Source organism: Pichia kudriavzevii, chromosome 5 (genome assembly GCF_003054445.1).
Source record: "Pichia kudriavzevii chromosome 5, complete sequence".
NCBI classification, from domain to species: domain Eukaryota; kingdom Fungi; phylum Ascomycota; class Pichiomycetes; order Pichiales; family Pichiaceae; genus Pichia; species Pichia kudriavzevii.
Window position 1 is genome coordinate 914,864 of NC_042510.1, and position 18,600 is coordinate 933,463.

Below are 18,600 nucleotides of genomic sequence, written 5' to 3' on the forward strand. Positions count from 1 at the left end.
ACATACATACATATATACACATACAAACACACATCATATATACACATACAAACACACATCATATATACATGTACAGTACTACATACAAGGACTTTCCCAAAGACAGAGATACACCAACAAATCATTACACCTGTACACTAATTCAAATCAAAAGTGCATGTTTTCCCTTTCAGAAAAGAGACTAAAAAAAACCGTTGGGAAATTCTGTGCCGCGGCAAGCGGAAAATCTCTAGGAGGGTATAATGAAGAAAGACTTTTTCTCTACCGAATAGAGACTATTATTTTGGGACTAGTTCGTTTAGAGTGTTGAGTGAAATTTTTTTTTCTTTTTTTTTTTGTACCTCCTTTTCCAGTAAAGTAGTGTTTCTTTTTTTCCTTTGTGGAGAACACTTTACATTCAACCACAGGCCAAGGAATATGCATGAGAACAAAGAACTACAGGCTCTTGCCAACGAGCTTAGATCGGCTCTTCACCAGTATCCAAACTTCCCCACCGAAGGTGTCTTGTTTGAAGACTTTCTACCATTATTTAGATCTCCACATCTATTTAACAAACTTATAGTAGCTTTCAAGCTTTACATTGAGGAGAACTTTGACCAGACCATCGACTACATTGTTGGTTTGGAATCGAGAGGTTTTTTGTTTGGTCCTACCCTAGCGTTAGCGCTCGATGCAGGTTTCATTCCAATTAGAAAGGCAGGTAAGTTGCCTGGTGATGTGTACAAAGTCGGTTACACAAAAGAATACGGTGAGGATTTCTTTGAGATCCAACAGGAGGCCATTCCGGAAGGGGCAAACGTCTTGATTGTCGACGACATCTTGGCGACAGGCGGTTCTGCGCATGCCGGTGGTGAGCTGGTGCAAAAATGTAAGGGTAATATTTTAGGATTCTGCTTCGTCATGGAGTTGGATTTCTTGAATGGTAGAGATAGGCTACAAGCTCCAACGTTCACCTTGTTACAGGGACAGCCAGAGTCTCTCAAAGAGAGCTCAGTTTAAAAGTGCAGGGAAGGAGTTGTATCCCCTCCCATTCCTGTCCCATATTGTTTAAATATCTGAGTACAAGTGTATTTTAGTTTATAAAATGAAAACAAAAAAATTAAGAAAAGCTCCATCTTATACATCAAAGAACTGATAACATACTTTCAAATAAGCAAATGCATATTCGATCCTCTCATTTCTTCTTGAAAACGACATTTTTACCTCTTTCAACAATCTTCTTTTTCTTTAGTTTTGGAACATTTAGCTCTTCAAGCATGCCTGTACCATATGGGTTGAATGAAGGCTTGTTTTGCTCTTGCTTTCTGTTCCGTTTCTCACGTCTACTCAAGCCTTCGTCGCCCATGTTCATAATGCTCTTGTTGAAGTCAATACTGAGATCAACCTCTTCATTCATCTTTCTCTTTCTTGGATTGTGGCTTTGGGACTGCTTCTTACGCAATGTGATGATTTCGTCACGTTCATTGATCTCCTGTTGTTTAGACTCTTGCTCTGGTTCCATTTCTTTGCGTTCAAATTCTTCAACATCTTCCTGATCGATTTCGTATGTTACATCACTCTTGCCCATTTCTTCAGTGAAAAACTCAACAACTTTGCTGATTCGATCATTGATATCTCTGTTTTTGATTGGCTCTGCCTTTCCATTTTTGCCGTATTTGATGGAGAATAAACCATCTTCACTCGACTCCTCAATAGTTGAAATGTTAGTTTTTAGATCACTGTGTGCTACCTGTGGATTTGTTCTATTGTAGAATTCTATAAAATGTCCAAACTGCTGACCTAATTTATTAACATCTTTGACATTCTCATATGCATCTTCACTGATATATTTGTTGACTTCTTTTTCAATCTGATTGGCCAGTTCATTCTTGTCATCATCAATCTTCTGCATCAATTCGTTAAGATCCACTCCTTCTAGTTCAATGACAGCGTTCTTAATAACCTCAGTCAATTCTTTAACTATCTTTCTTACGTAAAAGGAACCACCAAATTTTGACGTTTTATTTATAACTGCCATGACTGAACTAATATTGACGTTTTCAGGATGTCCAATTTGAAATGCATTAATCAATGAAATCAACATAAAGTCACTCATTATGAATCTGGAGCTTTCGTCCAATTTTCTGGCTTCCTGGTCTCTCCATTTGAATAAAATCTCTAATAAAGGTCGTCTCTCAAACGCTACGTTATTACTAAAGATCAAACTAGTCCATGGTAGATCTCTATCGTAGCCTAAGTTGAGATTTTTTTGGACCTCATCAGTTAATGGCACAGAATATGAGGTTGTAACCACTGCATTATTGCTGCTCATACTTAAATTCTTAGGTCTAAAAGTGGAGTATTCAAATCTTCTAATTGCAACCTTCCTAGATGCATAGAGTGTCTTTTGTAAGGCTTGTGGGATTTTCAGTAATTCGTCATGCATTTTATAGAAAACCTCAATAAGGAAATGAGTATCAGCCTTGGCATAATCCATCATCTCTGATGATAACGGCCTAATTCTCCAATCGGCCAACTGCCACTTCTTTGATGTACGGAATCTAACATATTCCTCCAACAGGAAAGCCAAGGAATATTTGCCTAATGATAACTGCTTTGCTGCGTGGAAAGTATCAAACAACGAAACCAAATATAACCCCAAGTCACGTTGCAACCATATAACGTCCATAAAGGCACCATGTAAGACTTTTACAATGTTTGGGTTTGTGAAGGCTTCATTAAGCATCGGTAAATGAGGACGCAATTGAGGAGATAAGGGGTCTATAAGGTAATCTTTCTTTGAATCAGTGGTGATTTGCATCAACGAAGTTAAACCATGGTACGTTCTGTAATCGTGATGCTCCAAATCAATTGCAAACACTTTGCATTTGTTCAATTCAATCAATAATTTTGACAATTGTTCTGGAGAATCAATCCACTCTGCCGCTGGAGAACCTTCCCAGGGGATGGATTCGTATCTTTCATCCAGCGGAACAGGCTCCAATATCCACGACGGATACTCTGCATTCATTATCTCATAAGAATAAGGGTTTTCATAATGCTCCGGAATTTCATCAGTGGCTTCCACCAACTGTAAAGATTCATCCAATGGTTTCATTGCATTTGGCTTGAATTTGATTAAAGGCTTGAATGGTGTCTTTTCGAAATTGTCTATAGGGTCCAGAAATTTCGCCTGTGGTTTGTCCATATTTGGGTTAGACCTGGCCGGCAAAGAGTGTCCTGAATTTGGGTTATTCATGTCATTTTTGTCCAAATACGTATAACCGTCATCATTAATGTCCAATTGTGCACTCACTCGTGAAGGCCTTGTATTCTTTCTTGCCCTGTAATGGTTGTCCAAATTGAGCTCCACCCTCTCCAAGAGAGTGTCTAAGACATTCGATAGTACCTTTGTATTCTCAGCATCGGAATCAACCTTGAATCTCTCACCTTCATTTGGAGTGGCATTGATTGTAGACGCCGATATCACCATCTCGTTCATAATTCCAACCAAGTTCGCATCGATCTCTTCCGCCTCGTCACTTATCCGTGGCTCTAAACTCTTGTAAAACTTTATATCTTTTGCATTAACTGCAGATGAAAATCTAATGAGGTTCTTCAACAATGGTGCATACTGTTCAAGCAAAACGTCTGCCTTTGATCTAACGGGTTCCGACATTGTGTTTTCTATTTAGGCAGACAATCAAAATGTAACTAATACAAAACCACCCTTGTTCAACAGGTCTTCTCCTATAATGACCCTATTTTCAACTCGTTCAATTAAAAAAAAACTAATTTCATCACATACCCCAAAACAAAAAAATCAACTTGTCTTTTTTTTTATCTGATGAATTTTCACTTGAAAATAACATGCAAAAAAAAAAGTAGAGAAAACAAAACCCAGTCAATACAACTCCGTGCACCAGTAGAAAAGCATTAATTAGCTGGAATTTTCAGTGTAGGGCGTTTTCCAAATAGATAGTGGAAACAGGCAAACACTGTCAAGACTGATTTGCCTTCGTGTTTCTAAAGAAGGCAGAGACCACCCCTTTGAGCAATGGCGATGCAGATAGATCCAGACACAGCACTTATCAACATTAGAGAAGAAGTTGAGAACGTCGATGCAGAGTTGGCGGGACAATTCTACTCTTTAGAAGACTACTATGAGCGGAAATTGTGGTACCAACTATCGGAATTACTTAGAACTGTGATTTACAAGAATCCGAATTCCCAGGGTATCAGGTTGAAGTTATTTGAGAATTTCATTTTGTCCTTTGGTGATAAGATCAACCAGTTGCAATTAGTTGATTTCTTGGTGATTTCATTGAAGGATTCTACGCCGCAGGATTCGTATGAGTATTTGAACAACTTGAAACAGAGGGTGTTGAAGTTGGGAGAAACGAAATCGCACAATACCGGTGACGACGATATAAATGACTACGAGATAATACAGGCCTTGATATACCTCGATAATGAGCTAGCGAAAGTTAAGTTGGATTTGGGGTTTGTTGATGAAGCGGTATCAATTATTGACGAGTCGGAGAAGAAGATTGATTCTTTGAACGTATCAGTCGACAATAGGGTGAATGCAAGCTTTTACCTTGTTCGGGCAAAACTGATGAAAGGTAAGGGAGATTTCAACTCTTTCTACTACAATAGTCTCTTATTTTTGTCGTGTATTCCAGAATTAGAGGAATTACAAGACAAACAACTGATTGTTCAGGATATATGTATTAGTGGATTATTAGGCGACAAGGTTTTCAATTTTGGTGAGATCATAATGCACGATATCTTCCAGTATTTGAATGATAATTGGCTCAAGGAGTTGCTATTAAGTTTAAACAATGGAGATTTGAATACGTTCAACAAGTTAATTGCAAACACAGACGCATTGGGTCAATATAAGGATATCGAGTCCCGACTTGACTTTTTAAGGCAAAAAGTTTGTATAATGGCGTTCATTGAGTTGGTGTTCAACAAACCAACTACAAGCAGAATCATCCAATATGCAGAGATCATGGAGAAGATTCCATTGTTACGCACGGCGAGTGAAGTTGAATATTTGGTGATGAGATGTGCGAGCTTGAAGTTGGTGAAGGCTTTGATAAACCAGGTTGAAGAAACCGTGGAGGTGTCGTGGATCCAGCCTCGTACCATGACTCTAGTGCAAATCGAGAACATGAAGACCAAGATGGAGACGTGGAACGAAAAAGTCACCTCTCTCAATGCATACCTTGGAGAGTGTGGTCGTGAGCTCTTTGTGTAGGCCAACTGTAGCAACGCCAGGACATGCAAGCTTTTTATAGGTCATTACGTTATATAGCACTATAAAGCAAAGTAAAGCAAAGTAAAGTAAAGCCAAGTAAAGCCAAGTAAAGCCAAGTAAAGCAAAGCAAGGCAAAGCAAGGCAAAGTGAAGTACAGTCGAGTTTAATAAACGTTTCTCCAGATGATGGGAGAGATATCCGTTATTCTTGTACACTTGAGAATACTTACCGGATTTGGCCAATGCAGTCGGAGTGAAAGTGGCGAAATTTATCCATGTTTTCATGGTGCGAGAGATGGAAAGTGAAAATCCCAGCAAGAAACTCTTTTTGCCTCTACGCAACCAGGAGGCTCTTTCTTTTGAGTTGGTTACTGTTGTGCAGTGGAGACAAGTTTATAGCAAGGCCCTCATTCTGAAGAAGCATACCATCTATATCAACCAGGAGAAGGTTTATATCACGCTAGATTACACGAACATTTTGAAAACTTGCCAGTTTCATATCAATACCCATAATAGTATTATAGTATTTTTTGTTTCTCCGTTTTAGTCTTTTGTTTTCATTCTCTCTTTTTACTCTAGATTACAGGTAAAAGAAGAACATATACCACACAATTTAACATAAACAGCAGGAACAGCTCAACAGTTAAAGAGGACAATAGGTAACAACATTATGAAAGGACCAAATGGGAAATCCGTTATTCTAAACCGTGCGACGGTTTCAATCAGTGCTACAGTCTATGATAGGAGAGCACTTGATTGTACAGATGATAAGGCACTAGTCAACTCATTGAACCACTTGACGTTTTTGACGTCGTCTTCAGCTAAGGTCAGAGAGGCGATGATTCATGATGGTGCAATTGAGAGATTGATTGACATCTTATACGAGTGCCGTGATCCCAAGACTAAAACTGAAATTGCCATGTTTGCATGGAAGTGGGTCTTATCATTACAATGCCTAGTTCTGGCAGGTACCAGAGGTAGTGAACAAATGCGGAAAAAATTAGTCGATGCAGGCATCATACCTATTTTGGCAACCATTTTAGATAACCATTTCTTAACAAGAAAGAACCACTCGTTAAATCATGATACATCATCTTCTAATTCCCCAGCAAGTAGAAACAATTATGTTGGAGGAAACACAACCAGTAATACCATTCTGACAAATACACCGACATCAGCTGATACACCTGAGAATTTTGGCTCTATAAGTAACGAGGATATCTTAATAACCGACACGCATGATGATAACAATACAAATCATATATCCCATGTCTTGCGTCACATAAGATCTGTTGTCGATGAGGCCGATCGAACGATTTTTGGTGCCCAGGAAGAAATCGATAAGTTTATGACGAAGTCGGACTCTAGTCTTGGTAACCAATTGATTAGCAAACCACGAATGTTAGGTGAGGAGGAAATGGAACTACTGAATGTTGTTGAATTGATAAAATGTTTCCAAGTGTTGGGAGATTGTGATATCAATAGCGATTATCACAAAATAATAAACGAAAAATTCCAGTCAATTGATGAAGATCCTTTCCTCTCACAGGAACTAAAACGTAGACTAGAAATTACAAATTTGGTTAATCCCTCATTGGATCCTTTTAATAACTTTATGGAATCCCATCCATTATCGCAAGCTATACCTCGAACATTTGAGAATGGGCTAATTTTACCAGCAACGGATGATGTTATCTGGTCGCTACAATTATTGGCCTTTATTTCCAAATACTCATACTTAAGGTATCCTTTGAGTAGCACGTATTTCATCAATGGATTATCATTTAGAAGTAAAAACCACCCACCCCCATTGGAAACCGATTGTGCAAGTACAGATTTTGATGAATTAATGAATGATTCTAATGATGAACCATTTACTGCTGTTGAATTTGAACGGTCTTTAGGATTATCGGATTCCAAATATGACATATTGAAGGGCGAACTGGAGGATAAACAGACGTACCAAATTAGATTAATACAAGAGAAAAGATTGGAGAATTTGAAAAAATTATCCAACGAAAATGATAAGAATATCGTTGAAGATTTTGTTGAGATATTGAAAACGGAGGACCAAGTTGATAAAATGGTAATTCTCGAAAGGATACGCCTAAACTCGAATAAGATCAAACACGAATCGCTAGGCAAATTGAGGACAAAGAATAAAATCATCTATCGAAATAAATTAAAGGAATATTCAAAAAAATGGGACTATGACAATTCATGGGATGAATTCGAGACACCTCTAGAGATATCTTCATTGATAGATAAGGAAATCCAGCCATTTGTTACATTGAACATCTTCCCACTAATTGAGAGGTTTACAGTAAGATCGTGGTTTAGTGAAGACATATGTTATTGGGCTGCTGTTGTTGTTAGGAATGCAAACAGGAAAGATGAAAAGATGGGAGGCCGTAGACAATGTGCTCATTTTGGATGTGGCAAATGGGAAGATCATCCTAAACAGTTTTCCAAATGCAGGCGATGTAAGCGTGCCAAATACTGTTCGAGGGAATGTCAAACAAAGGCATGGTTATTCCACAAACATTGGTGTGTACCTGCAAATCAAGGAACTTCGGCACAGCAGACAATTTCAAATACATCGAATAGTGAACAATAGAGGCACGTTATACGATGCTGGTAGTGATGGTGTATATGCATACAATATATATATATATATATATATATATATATATAATTTACCTTTTTTTCTATCATTTTGCTCTATACAATTTATATCGGTTTTTATCAGTACACAATGACATCAACAATCAGGCAAGCATTAGAGCTAGGAGGGTATCGCAACTCAAGCCTTCAAGATTTTCTTTTCGACAGCGTAGACCAAAGACATTGTTTGCTCCATGAACATCAAAGTCAAGACTGTATGAGGACCAATTCTCAAAATTTGAGCACCAAAACCTTTATACAAAGCAAACAAACCTTCACTTTTGACGGTTTTCAGCAAGCAATCAATCGGACCTTTGTATAAGTCTCCCTTTTGGTTATAGACTCTGGTCAAAATGACATCCCAGGGATTCATGACAATACCAACACCCAAACCAGCAACAATTGATGCGCTCAAGTGTAGGGAGGCACCTGTTCCAAAGAAATCAGTCTTCATCATCTCGTGTTTGGTGAAGTTGTAGAGAGGCAATTGAGCAGCTGAACCTGCACCGGTTCTAAGAATAGCTGCGTCGACACCACGGAAAAGACCAGTAAAACCTTCGGCCTTGTAGATTGAACACAAGCCATCCCAGACCGATTTGTAATGGGTTTGTTCCCCAATCTGGATCGACGAGGAGTACGACTGCATTCTGGTTTTGACCAAGTACATTGGTGATCCGATAATTGCACCTGCTATACCGGACAATGCACCTGCAAATATATTGATTGGGATATTTTGGACACGGCGGGGATCTTCATTTGGATAAAAAATTGGGTTGATAATGTTACGACAAGGTTCGTATAGACCCAATCTACAACCGTTCAAACCGATTTGGTAGATATATGCACAAGTCAAACCTTTTTGAATACCTCTCAGACCTTCATTTTTATATATCAAAAACAGTGCCTGTAACGGGTTCTTGTATATCTTGGGTCCCTTAGTTTTAGCCAATTCGCCTTGTAACTGCATACGGGTTTTAACCAATTCAATGGGGTTTGTGAATGTGACTGCACCACATGCAGCTAACCCACCAGCGATGAAACCACCGGCCGTTGAGATTTTTTGAGACGCTGAGTCCTTTACCATTGTTTATCTTGCTTCTTGTAGAATATGCCGGAGAAGAGGAGGAGAAAAGGAAGGGGAGAGACCGGGGGAGATTCTCTTGTGGATTGGAACCTGCCTTTGTATTGGTGTGTGTGTGTGTGTGTGTGTATGTATGTGTTCTTTTTTTTTTTTCCCTCGGGGACGAAAATAAAATGCAGAGAAAGACGCTGGAAATCAACTTCAAATATATTCCATCTGGGAAAATCCTATACCGGGATTTCACACAACCAAAAAGGAAACAGGAGGAAAAAAAACGACTCAAATTAGAAAAGAGTCAGAAAAAGCCAAAAAAATCCAGGGCGAACTGATTTTTTCTCTATTGTTACCTTCATGTCGGTAACCAGTATAACGGATGAATCATTCCTGAATTTGGGAAAGTTATCGGCATTATCGCCCTTACAAAAAGACACGGCAGTTTTCCGCGACTCCGTTGTCCGATAGAGACGATAAAATTGTCTTTAGCTATAGCTTTGCCTTGATTCCATTGAGTCTATATTTGACATCCTTCAATGCCTTTGAGTTTGGATGCCAGCAATCAAATTCCTTGAAGACGTTATCGATTTCCTCATCTCCATGCGGGAGTTTCCTCTTTGTCTCAAAAAAGAGACCACGGACACACCAGGGTAAATTGAAGGGGTTACTCAATTTACCCAACTTTTTAATATCAAAGGGCTTCAACTTTATTGGTTGGTCGATTGCAATTGAGGAGGAGTTTGTTTGTAAGGTGAAATCCAAGGCGAGTTTATAGACTTGTAATTCATTGTAAATTTTGGAATGTCCACCGCCGGTGATTGGGCCAGGTAAAGAGGGGGAAATTTCCTTTATGACATCATGATCCGAATAACCTAAATTGAGCAACATACACGATAATTTGAGGATTCTTGCTAAAAAGTCCGGGGTATTTGTAGAGTTATCTATATAGATTGATCTGAAAATATTTGGGTGATGGATATGAATTGCAACTGATGAGTAAAGTGGAACCAATTGATCATCAATTGAGCCAATAAATACCAATTTGACGTTGTTCTTAATCAAAGTTTTCAGGGATTCCACATATTTTCTAGATTGTAAGCTTTCGAAATTCTGAAATTGAAACAATTCCAACAATGATTCGTTTTCAATTGTTGAATATGCACGTACAAATAGTGATTTATCCATCCCATAGAAAGGTCCTAAATTTATACCAGCCATACCTAGAATTCCAATTTTTTTGGATCCATCAATAATACCATATTCCAATAATTTAGCAATTAGTATGATGGAAACAGGGGTCCCCTGAGAATGTGAACAAACAAATATAAAATCCGATTCATCGATTTCACTCTTATTTTGACTCAATATATCAAAGAAGAAATCCACTCGATTGAAAATTTTCCCCTCCTTCTCCAAGGCTATCTTCCGTATTTCAACATCCATTTCCCTCTCCCTTGCCCATTCCAATACTGCACTTTCCCCCAAAGTTGCAAATTTGAGCGAAGTTCCAGTAGGTTCACCAATGATTGGTCGGAGCATCTTAGTGGGGAAAAATCCATGGACTCCAATTATCAATACTTTCTTTAGGGGCGTTGGAGCGGGGAGTCTGTTCAAATGTTGTTCTTTCTCGGAGTACCCGAAAACTCTCCGTATTCGTTTGTAATTGTGATTCAGATAAACAGAAGTTGTAGCTAGTGGGAGGTTGTTTAGCTTTGGAATTACAAGGTTTTCTAAATCCTTTTTAATAGTAGTGTTGCCTCTTGGATTATCCAAAGATCCACCTGTAGCTTCCAAATGAACATGCGGAGGATTCGACCAGAATGACCAAGATTGGGCTCTCTCTCTTGGCCAGAATTTCCAATTGCGGTCCTCTCTAAAGAGGTGACTGTCTTTACCAATTGAGGGCTCATCGTCAATCACTAAAGAGGATGTACGTTTCTTTGGACGAGGCGGTGAGGAAGGTTTTGAAGACATCAATCTGGACGGGTTGGAAGGTAATTTCATAAACGGCTAGCGGTGTCCATGGGGTTTAAGAGGTTGAATTTGGTAGCAACAAGTATACCGAGAATGGAGTTGTACATTGCAGCCAGTGGCAAGTGTGAATTAGGCAACACAAATACACATACGCACCCCTTCCCCCCACTGGATAAGAAACGCGGGCACGTGACTCGCTGAGCCTTTAAAAGGTGGAAAATTGGTGGAATGAGAAATGAGGAATTTCCACCAGTCCAAAACTGAAGAAACAAAAAAAAAAGGAAAAGCAGTGAAACAAGTGATGAAATAAGTGAAAGCAGTGAAACCAGTGGAGGAATACTTGAGATAATAGAGTACAAGCCGGAGACAGTACCGGTGATTCTGTAGTATCCTTCATCGATAGTTATACAATACAATCAAAGCCGCGTGCATACAACTCCCAAGAGAAAAGGAGAAACGCATTCAGTTATATCTATTTGTAACGCCAATTGCATTTTCTAAAGGTTGGTTCTTTCTCCAAACAATTTTTTTGGATCTCCTACATTAGAGCACAATTGGAGTGTTCCCATTCAAAGGATCATGACAAAACGCGAGATTACAGACTATTTCCCCAGCAGGAAGAAGGCCAAGTCTCTCAGTAGTGAGACAACACCAAATAGCACACCATCAACATCGACAACACCAAATAGCACACCATCAACATCGACAACACCAAATAACAAGCAACCACAACCACAACCAGCAACACCATCACCAGCTCTTGAACTTCCGCATTTGTCGAGTCCGTTCAAGGAAGAGTTTGTCAAGACTCTTACTGAACATCAGAAACGTCTCTTACAATTAGAAATCGACACCATTGAGCCCGAATGGTTCAAAGTACTCGCAGAGAGGGGGTTATTTACATCGGAGAGTTTCCTCTCATTGAAGGAGTTCCTCTTGGGAGAAATTCAACGGGGGAAAGAGATTTATCCTTCATCAAATGATGTCTACGCGTGGTCACGTGCCACGCCGCTCAAGATGGTACGGGTTGTTATTATTGGACAGGATCCTTATCACAACAAGGGCCAAGCACATGGACTTGCCTTCTCTGTCAAAGACGTGAATGCAAAGAAGCCGCCCTCATTGGCCAACATCTTTAGAGGGATCCATACGGATTTCCCCCAATTGGCAAAGAAGGGTTTACCCAAACACTGTGATTTGAGTGCATGGACTCATAGGGGGGTGTTACTGCTCAACAGTGTGCTAACAGTGGAAGCGCACCGTGCGAATTCGCATGCCAAGCGAGGGTGGGAAGAGTTTACCAGTGGGGTATTGGAGGCACTCCTGGAATTCGGTCCTGCGCACATTGTGGTGATGGCATGGGGGAAGTCAGCGGAACGGACGGTGCGGGCGGTGGTAGCACGCGTGGAGAGGCGGACGGGCGGGCCGGTAGCAGGGGGGCGGCACCTGCTCTTGTACGGTGTGCATCCGTCTCCGTTGAGTGCCCATCGAGGGTTTTTCAGTCAGGGACATTTTAGCAAATGTGTAGAATGGCTAAGAGTACATGGATATGAAGACATTGACGAGAGTTTTTGGGAGATTTGATTGTATAGTAATACGGTAATATAACGATACTCTATCGATAGTATAACGATACTATATACTATACTATACTATACTATACTATACTATACTATACTATACTATACTATACTATACTATACTATACTATACTATACTATACTATACTATACTATACAATACAATACAATAACACTACAATACAATATCAAATGACGTGAGATGCCAAAGGGGAGCGGCTCTCCCAATGGGGCAATGTGCGGTTGGAGGCGCCCTCGTACGGAAGCGGGAAAACGTAAACAGGGCTGTTTCCGCATTGGGCGGCGTTGGGCTGAAAGCGGGAAAAAGATTGGGCGCGGCTTGTGCAGCGGGGGAGGCGGGACTGTACCACGTCGTGGAGAGCTGTGTATGGGGGAAGGTACTCTCCGAAATAATGGCATTGTTTATAGGGTGTTATAATATTATAGTATTGTTAGAATATTGTTATAGTATTGTTATAGCAAGAAGCTTTTATTCCTTCACTGCCCAATCTGTATGCCATTAGTATCCATTTAAATACAAACATTCCCTACTCTGTTTGTTTCACTGTTACGGTATCCGGTATTTTGTATAGTGTGAGTTTACTGCAGCTGGTGTTAGTTGCTATTGCTATTGCTATTGTTATTGTTATTGTTATTGCTATTGTTATTGCTATCGTTTTCCCTACTACTGCTATAGCTGTCATATCACAACCTAATAACCTCTCTACCTTCTACATCGATTTGGAGAAACAACCCACTGGCCAGTCATGAACTTGAGGAACACAGTAACCCCGCTAACCGCTTCCATTGCAATTCTTTTTCTCTTGGGGACTTTGCTACTATATTTTCTTACAGTCTTGTCCGGTGCTACAGAACACTCAATCTTGAAGAGATTCTATTGGCTTCAAGCAGATTGTTCAAAGTTCCCCGGTGCTCCCTTTAGTGGCCAATGCAGATGGACTAATTACGCCATTTGCGCCGTCGTGGACGGCTATAACCACAACTGCATAAAGTCGGCTGCACACCCATTCTCCCCAAAGGATAACTTTAGCTCCACAGTGGGAGTTCCAATGGCCTTTATCAATAATAGAAATTACTACTACTACACGAGCAGAATCGGTTACGCCTTTGAATTAGTGGGAATCTCCTTTTTGACATTTTCTCTAATGGCCCTTGTTGTCCACCTCTTTACAAAGTTTAAAGTCAAGTTGGCCTTTAAGGGCCTCTTTTGGTCCTTCTACATATTGGCCTTTGTCTTCACCGTCATCTCTGTCGCATTGTCCACTTCTGCATATGCCAAGGGAAGACAAAAGTTTAGAGACGACGGCATTGAGGCTTCCCTAGGCACGAAAACCTGGGCTGTTGCTTGGACTACGGTCGCATTGATGCTAATCAACATGCCTCTCTTGGCATTGGCTACAGTAGAATGGAACAAAGGTAGAGACTCCTTTTACTCCCCAGATTACTATACTACTAATAAAGAGTCATACCAGGAACCTCTTGCTGTAAACCCAGTTCCAACCTCAACCGGCCCTTGGTTCAAGAGAAGATCAGCAACTAAAAACTCATCCTACTCGCAACAACCGCCAATCTCAGCCACTCCGGCTATAAAGGAAGAAGTTAAGGCAGGGGCTGTTCCCCTAGATAAACACCCGGCAGATGATACCCTCCAACCTTAGATGCCACCCGTTTATTCATTGCACATTGACCGCTGACTGCTACCAAATGACTCCCCGTCCAAATTTTAGCCTTGACTAATTCCAACTCTCAAAATAATGTTTATTCAATTAATATATTGTGACTATTATCATCATTCCTGCGTTTATTTTCCATTTTTTTACTCTTTTATTCTACTATAATTCACTTGAACCTTCCTAATTAGCTGTCAATAAACCTTGTTTCACACACGGCTAAACAAGTTGTCACTCCACCCAGTTTTACTTAGTTTCACCTCATTCCATTCCTCGACTCCCTTTACCAATTTTTTAATCGTACTATCATCACTAATGTTATATACCACTACCTAACTAATTATAATATCTACAAACAACAAAGAATGGGATACCTCTAGACCCTCTTACCTCCCCCCTCCCCCCTTTACTGTCTTCGTACTTCTCCCTGGCATCTCTCGGCTCACTCAGCTCTTTTTCCCTCATCCACTTCCCCGCTAATGCGTCAAGTTGATGGGCTTGCCTGCTTCCCATTCCCGCAACACATTCTTGATGTTGTAACAGTACTTCAACCTCACTGCCAACATGGCAAACCTCTCCCAGTCCTTGACATTGAAACACACTTCCAGCTGCTGGACAATCTCTTCAATCTTTCGATCGTTGGCACTCCTCATCTCCTCGGCTTCCCTCTCCGTGCTCATACTCTCAAGCATCTCGTGGACGTCCATCATCTCCATCAACATCTCCTTATCTTGAAACTGCAACGACTTCCCCACCTCGTCGTCTCCTAGATCCAGCCCCCCTTCAACCTTCGATATGTACTGTGCCCGTTTTAACGGATCCATAAGCGTCTCATAGGCCTTATTGATCATTGAGGAGTCCTCGCCTTCTTCTGCTTCAGCGGCACCATCCCCTTCCACACGCTCATTCGCCTCTCTCTTGAGGTCTGGATGAGAGATCGACTGGAGGTGCCGATATTCCTTACGCAACGTACGTGGATTGATCTTAAAAGACGTGCCATTGGGGAAAGTCTGTGGGAACATCTGGAAGAAGGTCTTCCTTGCTGTCGTGTAGTTACGTGTAAGTCGCCACATGATAAATCCCAGGAATTTCTTGTCTAGTTTATATATGTGTATGTGTTTATGTATGTATGTGTGTTCTTGTTCTTCCTCTTCATCATCTTCTCCTCCTGGCATTGAACACCTCTAAGGTGCTTCTACAACTACAAGTGTTACTCTTCCTTTTGTGTCGCTACCTCAATTGTGCTACCGCTCGAAAAAACAATATCCAAAATAGCATATCTCAAACCAAAGTCACGTGCCTCGGCTTGCCTTGTCTCTCAAATCCACAAGACTCACTTAGTGAACATTCTTATCCGCAATAACACGTCAAGGAACAAACTGACGCCAAGGGGCTACCCACTTTCGTTTTACTGACTCTTTACACCGTCTATTCTACTGTTGTCCTCCCTTAACCTAACCCACCTTCTCCTGGTGTGTTTGTCTCCACTGTTTAGTAAGTTATGTCCCTCCCCTTTCCTTATTGTAGACACCCTCCGTGCACCAGGGTGCGAACTTTCGCACTATTTTTTTTTTTCCCTCTTTTCCTTTGGGCCAATCTTTATTCATGTTTTTTTTTCAAATACGTTACTCCATGTGGAGATGCACATAAAATAGACACACTGTGTAGTGTCAATGGTTGAGCTTGAACTGTGTATTACCATAGAATCCACAGACACACCATACAATAGAGACTACCATGGCCGGCCATTTTGGAAGACACTGTATGTTTATTACCTCTTGCGGCGGTTGTGGGGCACTTGCGTCGTGCCCCACAACCGTCCCGCCCTCCTCCTCAAGTATACCGTGCATACTAACATTAGGTTGACGTCCCGTCAAACGCCTCATTATTCCTCGTACAGTATTACACGCAGACAAGAACGTCGAGAAGTTCTCTGACTTTAGAGAAAACCTTATCAGACACTACAAATGGAACATCAAGTCCGCCGGCATTGCAGTGCTCTTTCTTGCTGCAATCCCTGTCGGCCTCTCCTATATCGGTTACAAGTACCAGGACGTCAACTGTATCGCAAAGAGAAGAACAACTTCCATCTGGCAAGCGGAAAACAACTGGGTCCCAAGATCTTAAACAGATACTCTCCACGCCCTTCGGGGGGGGGGGGGGGGGGGGGGGGGGGGGAAGTAGTGGAACCATACATCCTCAACCTATTTATTATTCAGTCCTATACGTTATACTGCATTATATCATATAATATTATTTATCTATCAAACCATTCTTGTTTCAAGAAACAGAAGTGTGTACAAAGGCTACATTGCTTTCCCCCGTGCCGTTAACGACTCTATGGAGTATACTACCAACCACAGTATAATATGGTATCTTGGAGTATATTGTATCATGTATTCTATTATATTATGTTATTATATTATAGTATATTATATTATTATATTATAGTATATTATATTATAGTATATTATAGTTATAGTTGTAGTTATATTTATAGTTACATACAGCAACAGAAACAGTTGCTCATTATATATCCTCCATGATATTTTTGCGCTCATTCAGCAGCCTTTTAGCCCATTGCCTAGCCAATATAGAAACCTTCATAAACTTCCTCGAGGCATACTTTTTGAAAAACTCCTCGTGTATAATAGGACTCACAAGGTAGTCCATGATCATTATACACACTTCCTCCAAATCTTCGGCCTTGTAACCACCGGAATAGTGAATCAGGTTTTTATTCCAATCGTTCTTGCCAATCATTTTTCGTGATATATACATTGCACCAGCACAACACAAGGACGGCAAGTAGCCAATGAATTTATGGTCGATAATAGTTATCTCCAAGAGGTACTTTCCGATTGTCCGCGTGTTGACATCATAATCGTCAGCTTTGGAGATTCGACGCAAGAAGTTCATTGGATTCGGATACGACATGTCAAAATTTAGAATTTCCAATATAAACCGTTCAGCTCCAAGAATTTCATCCTCTGAGAACGCTCCATCGGTGACATATGCATAGTTCTTAATTGATGGTGAGTAAACTTCCTCGTATTTTGCCGCTATAAACAACGAACCAGTGGCTAGTAGTTGCAATCGATCCACCTGTACTAACTCCTTCGATAAAAACCTATCCATTATATTGATCGATAAATAAAGGGTCTCCGGCAGTAACTTAAATTTGAGGTGGACCTCAACCAGCCAATCAACTAATATACTCCTCATCTTGGGTCTTAAATTTCTTTGCATTTGTAAGTAGTTTGGATTCGGCAAAGTTCTCAGCTCCAATTCATGTAAATATTCAAAAATATCTTGAACATATTCACTCACCATCAGAGGATCATCAAAATCTCCAGAATCTAGATCATCCCATCCTTGTTCATCATGTGAAATCCCAATCCTCTCAACAACACCAGCATCTTCCTCCTCCTCATCGTTTTCTTCGGTATCCAACCTTAAACGTTTACTCTCCTGTGTCTGATCAGCCTCAATTAGCTCATCTTCAGTCTCAACTGGCGCACATCTCTTTAACGAAGTTCCTCGATAACGATCAACATCATCTTTCCGCTCGCTAATTAACGATTCGTCGCCCTTGATTTTGATTGATTTATTTGCTTGCAAACTGGTGTTCTCATACTGAACTGTGCTCGTATAAAATGGTGAACACATTGACATTCCACTGATGGCAGTTAAATGTCCACTTTCTTCTTCCTTCTGTATTCCACTTCCTTGCGGTTGCGCCTGTACATTTGATTGTACCGTTGTCTCATGCAATCCATGGCTATGGACAGGAAATTGTTTCTTTGAACCATTCTGTCCTTGGATATCTGTCAACACCTGCCTCTCTAATTGTTGATGCGCTGTGCGCTGGGCATGGTTGTTTCGCAATCCCGTTCCTTCGTCAGTCCCCTTACGCTGTATCAACTGTGATACATTCTCTGTATTGGTATTCTCTACCGGTTGTTTCTGTACAATATCCTATAATAAATAATAAATAAATATCAGAAATAATAGGAAAAAAATTATTTTTGTGATATTTCCATATGTTAGTATCGATATTCTCCCTCTAATGACAAGAATCCATTAGCCTGTCATCCATCAATTATAGAAACATACCCTAGACATTTACCGGTTCCTCGTATCCTACAGCACCTCCTCAATGAATGGAAATCGTGCCTTGCTGTATGTGTACCTCCCCAATCTGACCTTCTTTTCCTAAACACTCAGAGCCTGCTCTCTCACTCTCTAATTTGACTAGGAATTTCTCTTGTCGAGAAAATGCTGGAAATGCGAAACTCAATTTTCATATTTTTTGGCGCTCTTGTCCTATTAGGCAATTTGTACACACTCTTGAGACACGTCTTAGGGCTAC

At 40.5% G+C, this 18,600-nt stretch overlaps 11 protein-coding genes across 11 annotated transcripts; 6 read left to right on the forward strand and 5 right to left on the reverse strand.

Annotated features, from left to right (window-relative positions):
• Positions 1-417: 417 nt before the first annotated feature.
• Positions 418-999, forward strand: C5L36_0E04370 (uncharacterized protein; the record flags this gene model as incomplete). The annotated part of the gene is made up of 1 exon (XM_029467998.1): positions 418-999. The coding sequence occupies one exon, from the start codon at positions 418-420 to the stop codon at positions 997-999; it is 582 nt and encodes a 193-aa protein (XP_029323858.1).
• Positions 1,000-1,174: 175 nt separating this feature from the next.
• C5L36_0E04380 (uncharacterized protein) lies at positions 1,175-3,658 on the reverse strand (the record flags this gene model as incomplete). The annotated part of the gene is made up of 1 exon (XM_029467999.1): positions 1,175-3,658. The coding sequence occupies one exon, from the start codon at positions 3,656-3,658 to the stop codon at positions 1,175-1,177; it is 2,484 nt and encodes an 827-aa protein (XP_029323859.1).
• Positions 3,659-4,036: 378 nt separating this feature from the next.
• C5L36_0E04390 (uncharacterized protein) lies at positions 4,037-5,245 on the forward strand (the record flags this gene model as incomplete). Its single annotated transcript, XM_029468000.1, has 1 exon — positions 4,037-5,245. The coding sequence occupies one exon, from the start codon at positions 4,037-4,039 to the stop codon at positions 5,243-5,245; it is 1,209 nt and encodes a 402-aa protein (XP_029323860.1).
• Positions 5,246-5,914: 669 nt separating this feature from the next.
• Positions 5,915-7,861, forward strand: C5L36_0E04400 (uncharacterized protein; the record flags this gene model as incomplete). Its single annotated transcript, XM_029468001.1, has 1 exon — positions 5,915-7,861. The coding sequence occupies one exon, from the start codon at positions 5,915-5,917 to the stop codon at positions 7,859-7,861; it is 1,947 nt and encodes a 648-aa protein (XP_029323861.1).
• A 186-nt stretch (positions 7,862-8,047) lies between these two features.
• C5L36_0E04410 (uncharacterized protein) lies at positions 8,048-8,992 on the reverse strand (the record flags this gene model as incomplete). The annotated part of the gene is made up of 1 exon (XM_029468002.1): positions 8,048-8,992. The coding sequence occupies one exon, from the start codon at positions 8,990-8,992 to the stop codon at positions 8,048-8,050; it is 945 nt and encodes a 314-aa protein (XP_029323862.1).
• A 480-nt stretch (positions 8,993-9,472) lies between these two features.
• Positions 9,473-10,987, reverse strand: C5L36_0E04420 (uncharacterized protein; the record flags this gene model as incomplete). The annotated part of the gene is made up of 1 exon (XM_029468003.1): positions 9,473-10,987. One exon carries the CDS (start codon positions 10,985-10,987, stop codon positions 9,473-9,475), a length of 1,515 nt encoding a protein of 504 aa, XP_029323863.1.
• A 549-nt stretch (positions 10,988-11,536) lies between these two features.
• On the forward strand, positions 11,537-12,541 carry C5L36_0E04430 (uncharacterized protein; the record flags this gene model as incomplete). Its single annotated transcript, XM_029468004.1, has 1 exon — positions 11,537-12,541. One exon carries the CDS (start codon positions 11,537-11,539, stop codon positions 12,539-12,541), a length of 1,005 nt encoding a protein of 334 aa, XP_029323864.1.
• A 763-nt stretch (positions 12,542-13,304) lies between these two features.
• Positions 13,305-14,216, forward strand: C5L36_0E04440 (uncharacterized protein; the record flags this gene model as incomplete). Its single annotated transcript, XM_029468005.1, has 1 exon — positions 13,305-14,216. The coding sequence occupies one exon, from the start codon at positions 13,305-13,307 to the stop codon at positions 14,214-14,216; it is 912 nt and encodes a 303-aa protein (XP_029323865.1).
• Positions 14,217-14,704: 488 nt separating this feature from the next.
• On the reverse strand, positions 14,705-15,403 carry C5L36_0E04450 (uncharacterized protein; the record flags this gene model as incomplete). Its single annotated transcript, XM_029468006.1, has 1 exon — positions 14,705-15,403. The coding sequence occupies one exon, from the start codon at positions 15,401-15,403 to the stop codon at positions 14,705-14,707; it is 699 nt and encodes a 232-aa protein (XP_029323866.1).
• Positions 15,404-15,965: 562 nt separating this feature from the next.
• C5L36_0E04455 (uncharacterized protein) lies at positions 15,966-16,355 on the forward strand (the record flags this gene model as incomplete). The annotated part of the gene is made up of 2 exons (XM_029468007.1): positions 15,966-15,990; positions 16,129-16,355. The coding sequence occupies 2 exons, from the start codon at positions 15,966-15,968 to the stop codon at positions 16,353-16,355; spliced, it is 252 nt and encodes an 83-aa protein (XP_029323867.1).
• Positions 16,356-16,757: 402 nt separating this feature from the next.
• C5L36_0E04460 (uncharacterized protein) lies at positions 16,758-18,353 on the reverse strand (the record flags this gene model as incomplete). The annotated part of the gene is made up of 2 exons (XM_029468008.1): positions 16,758-18,206; positions 18,345-18,353. 2 exons carry the CDS (start codon positions 18,351-18,353, stop codon positions 16,758-16,760), a joined length of 1,458 nt encoding a protein of 485 aa, XP_029323868.1.
• Positions 18,354-18,600: the final 247 nt, after the last annotated feature.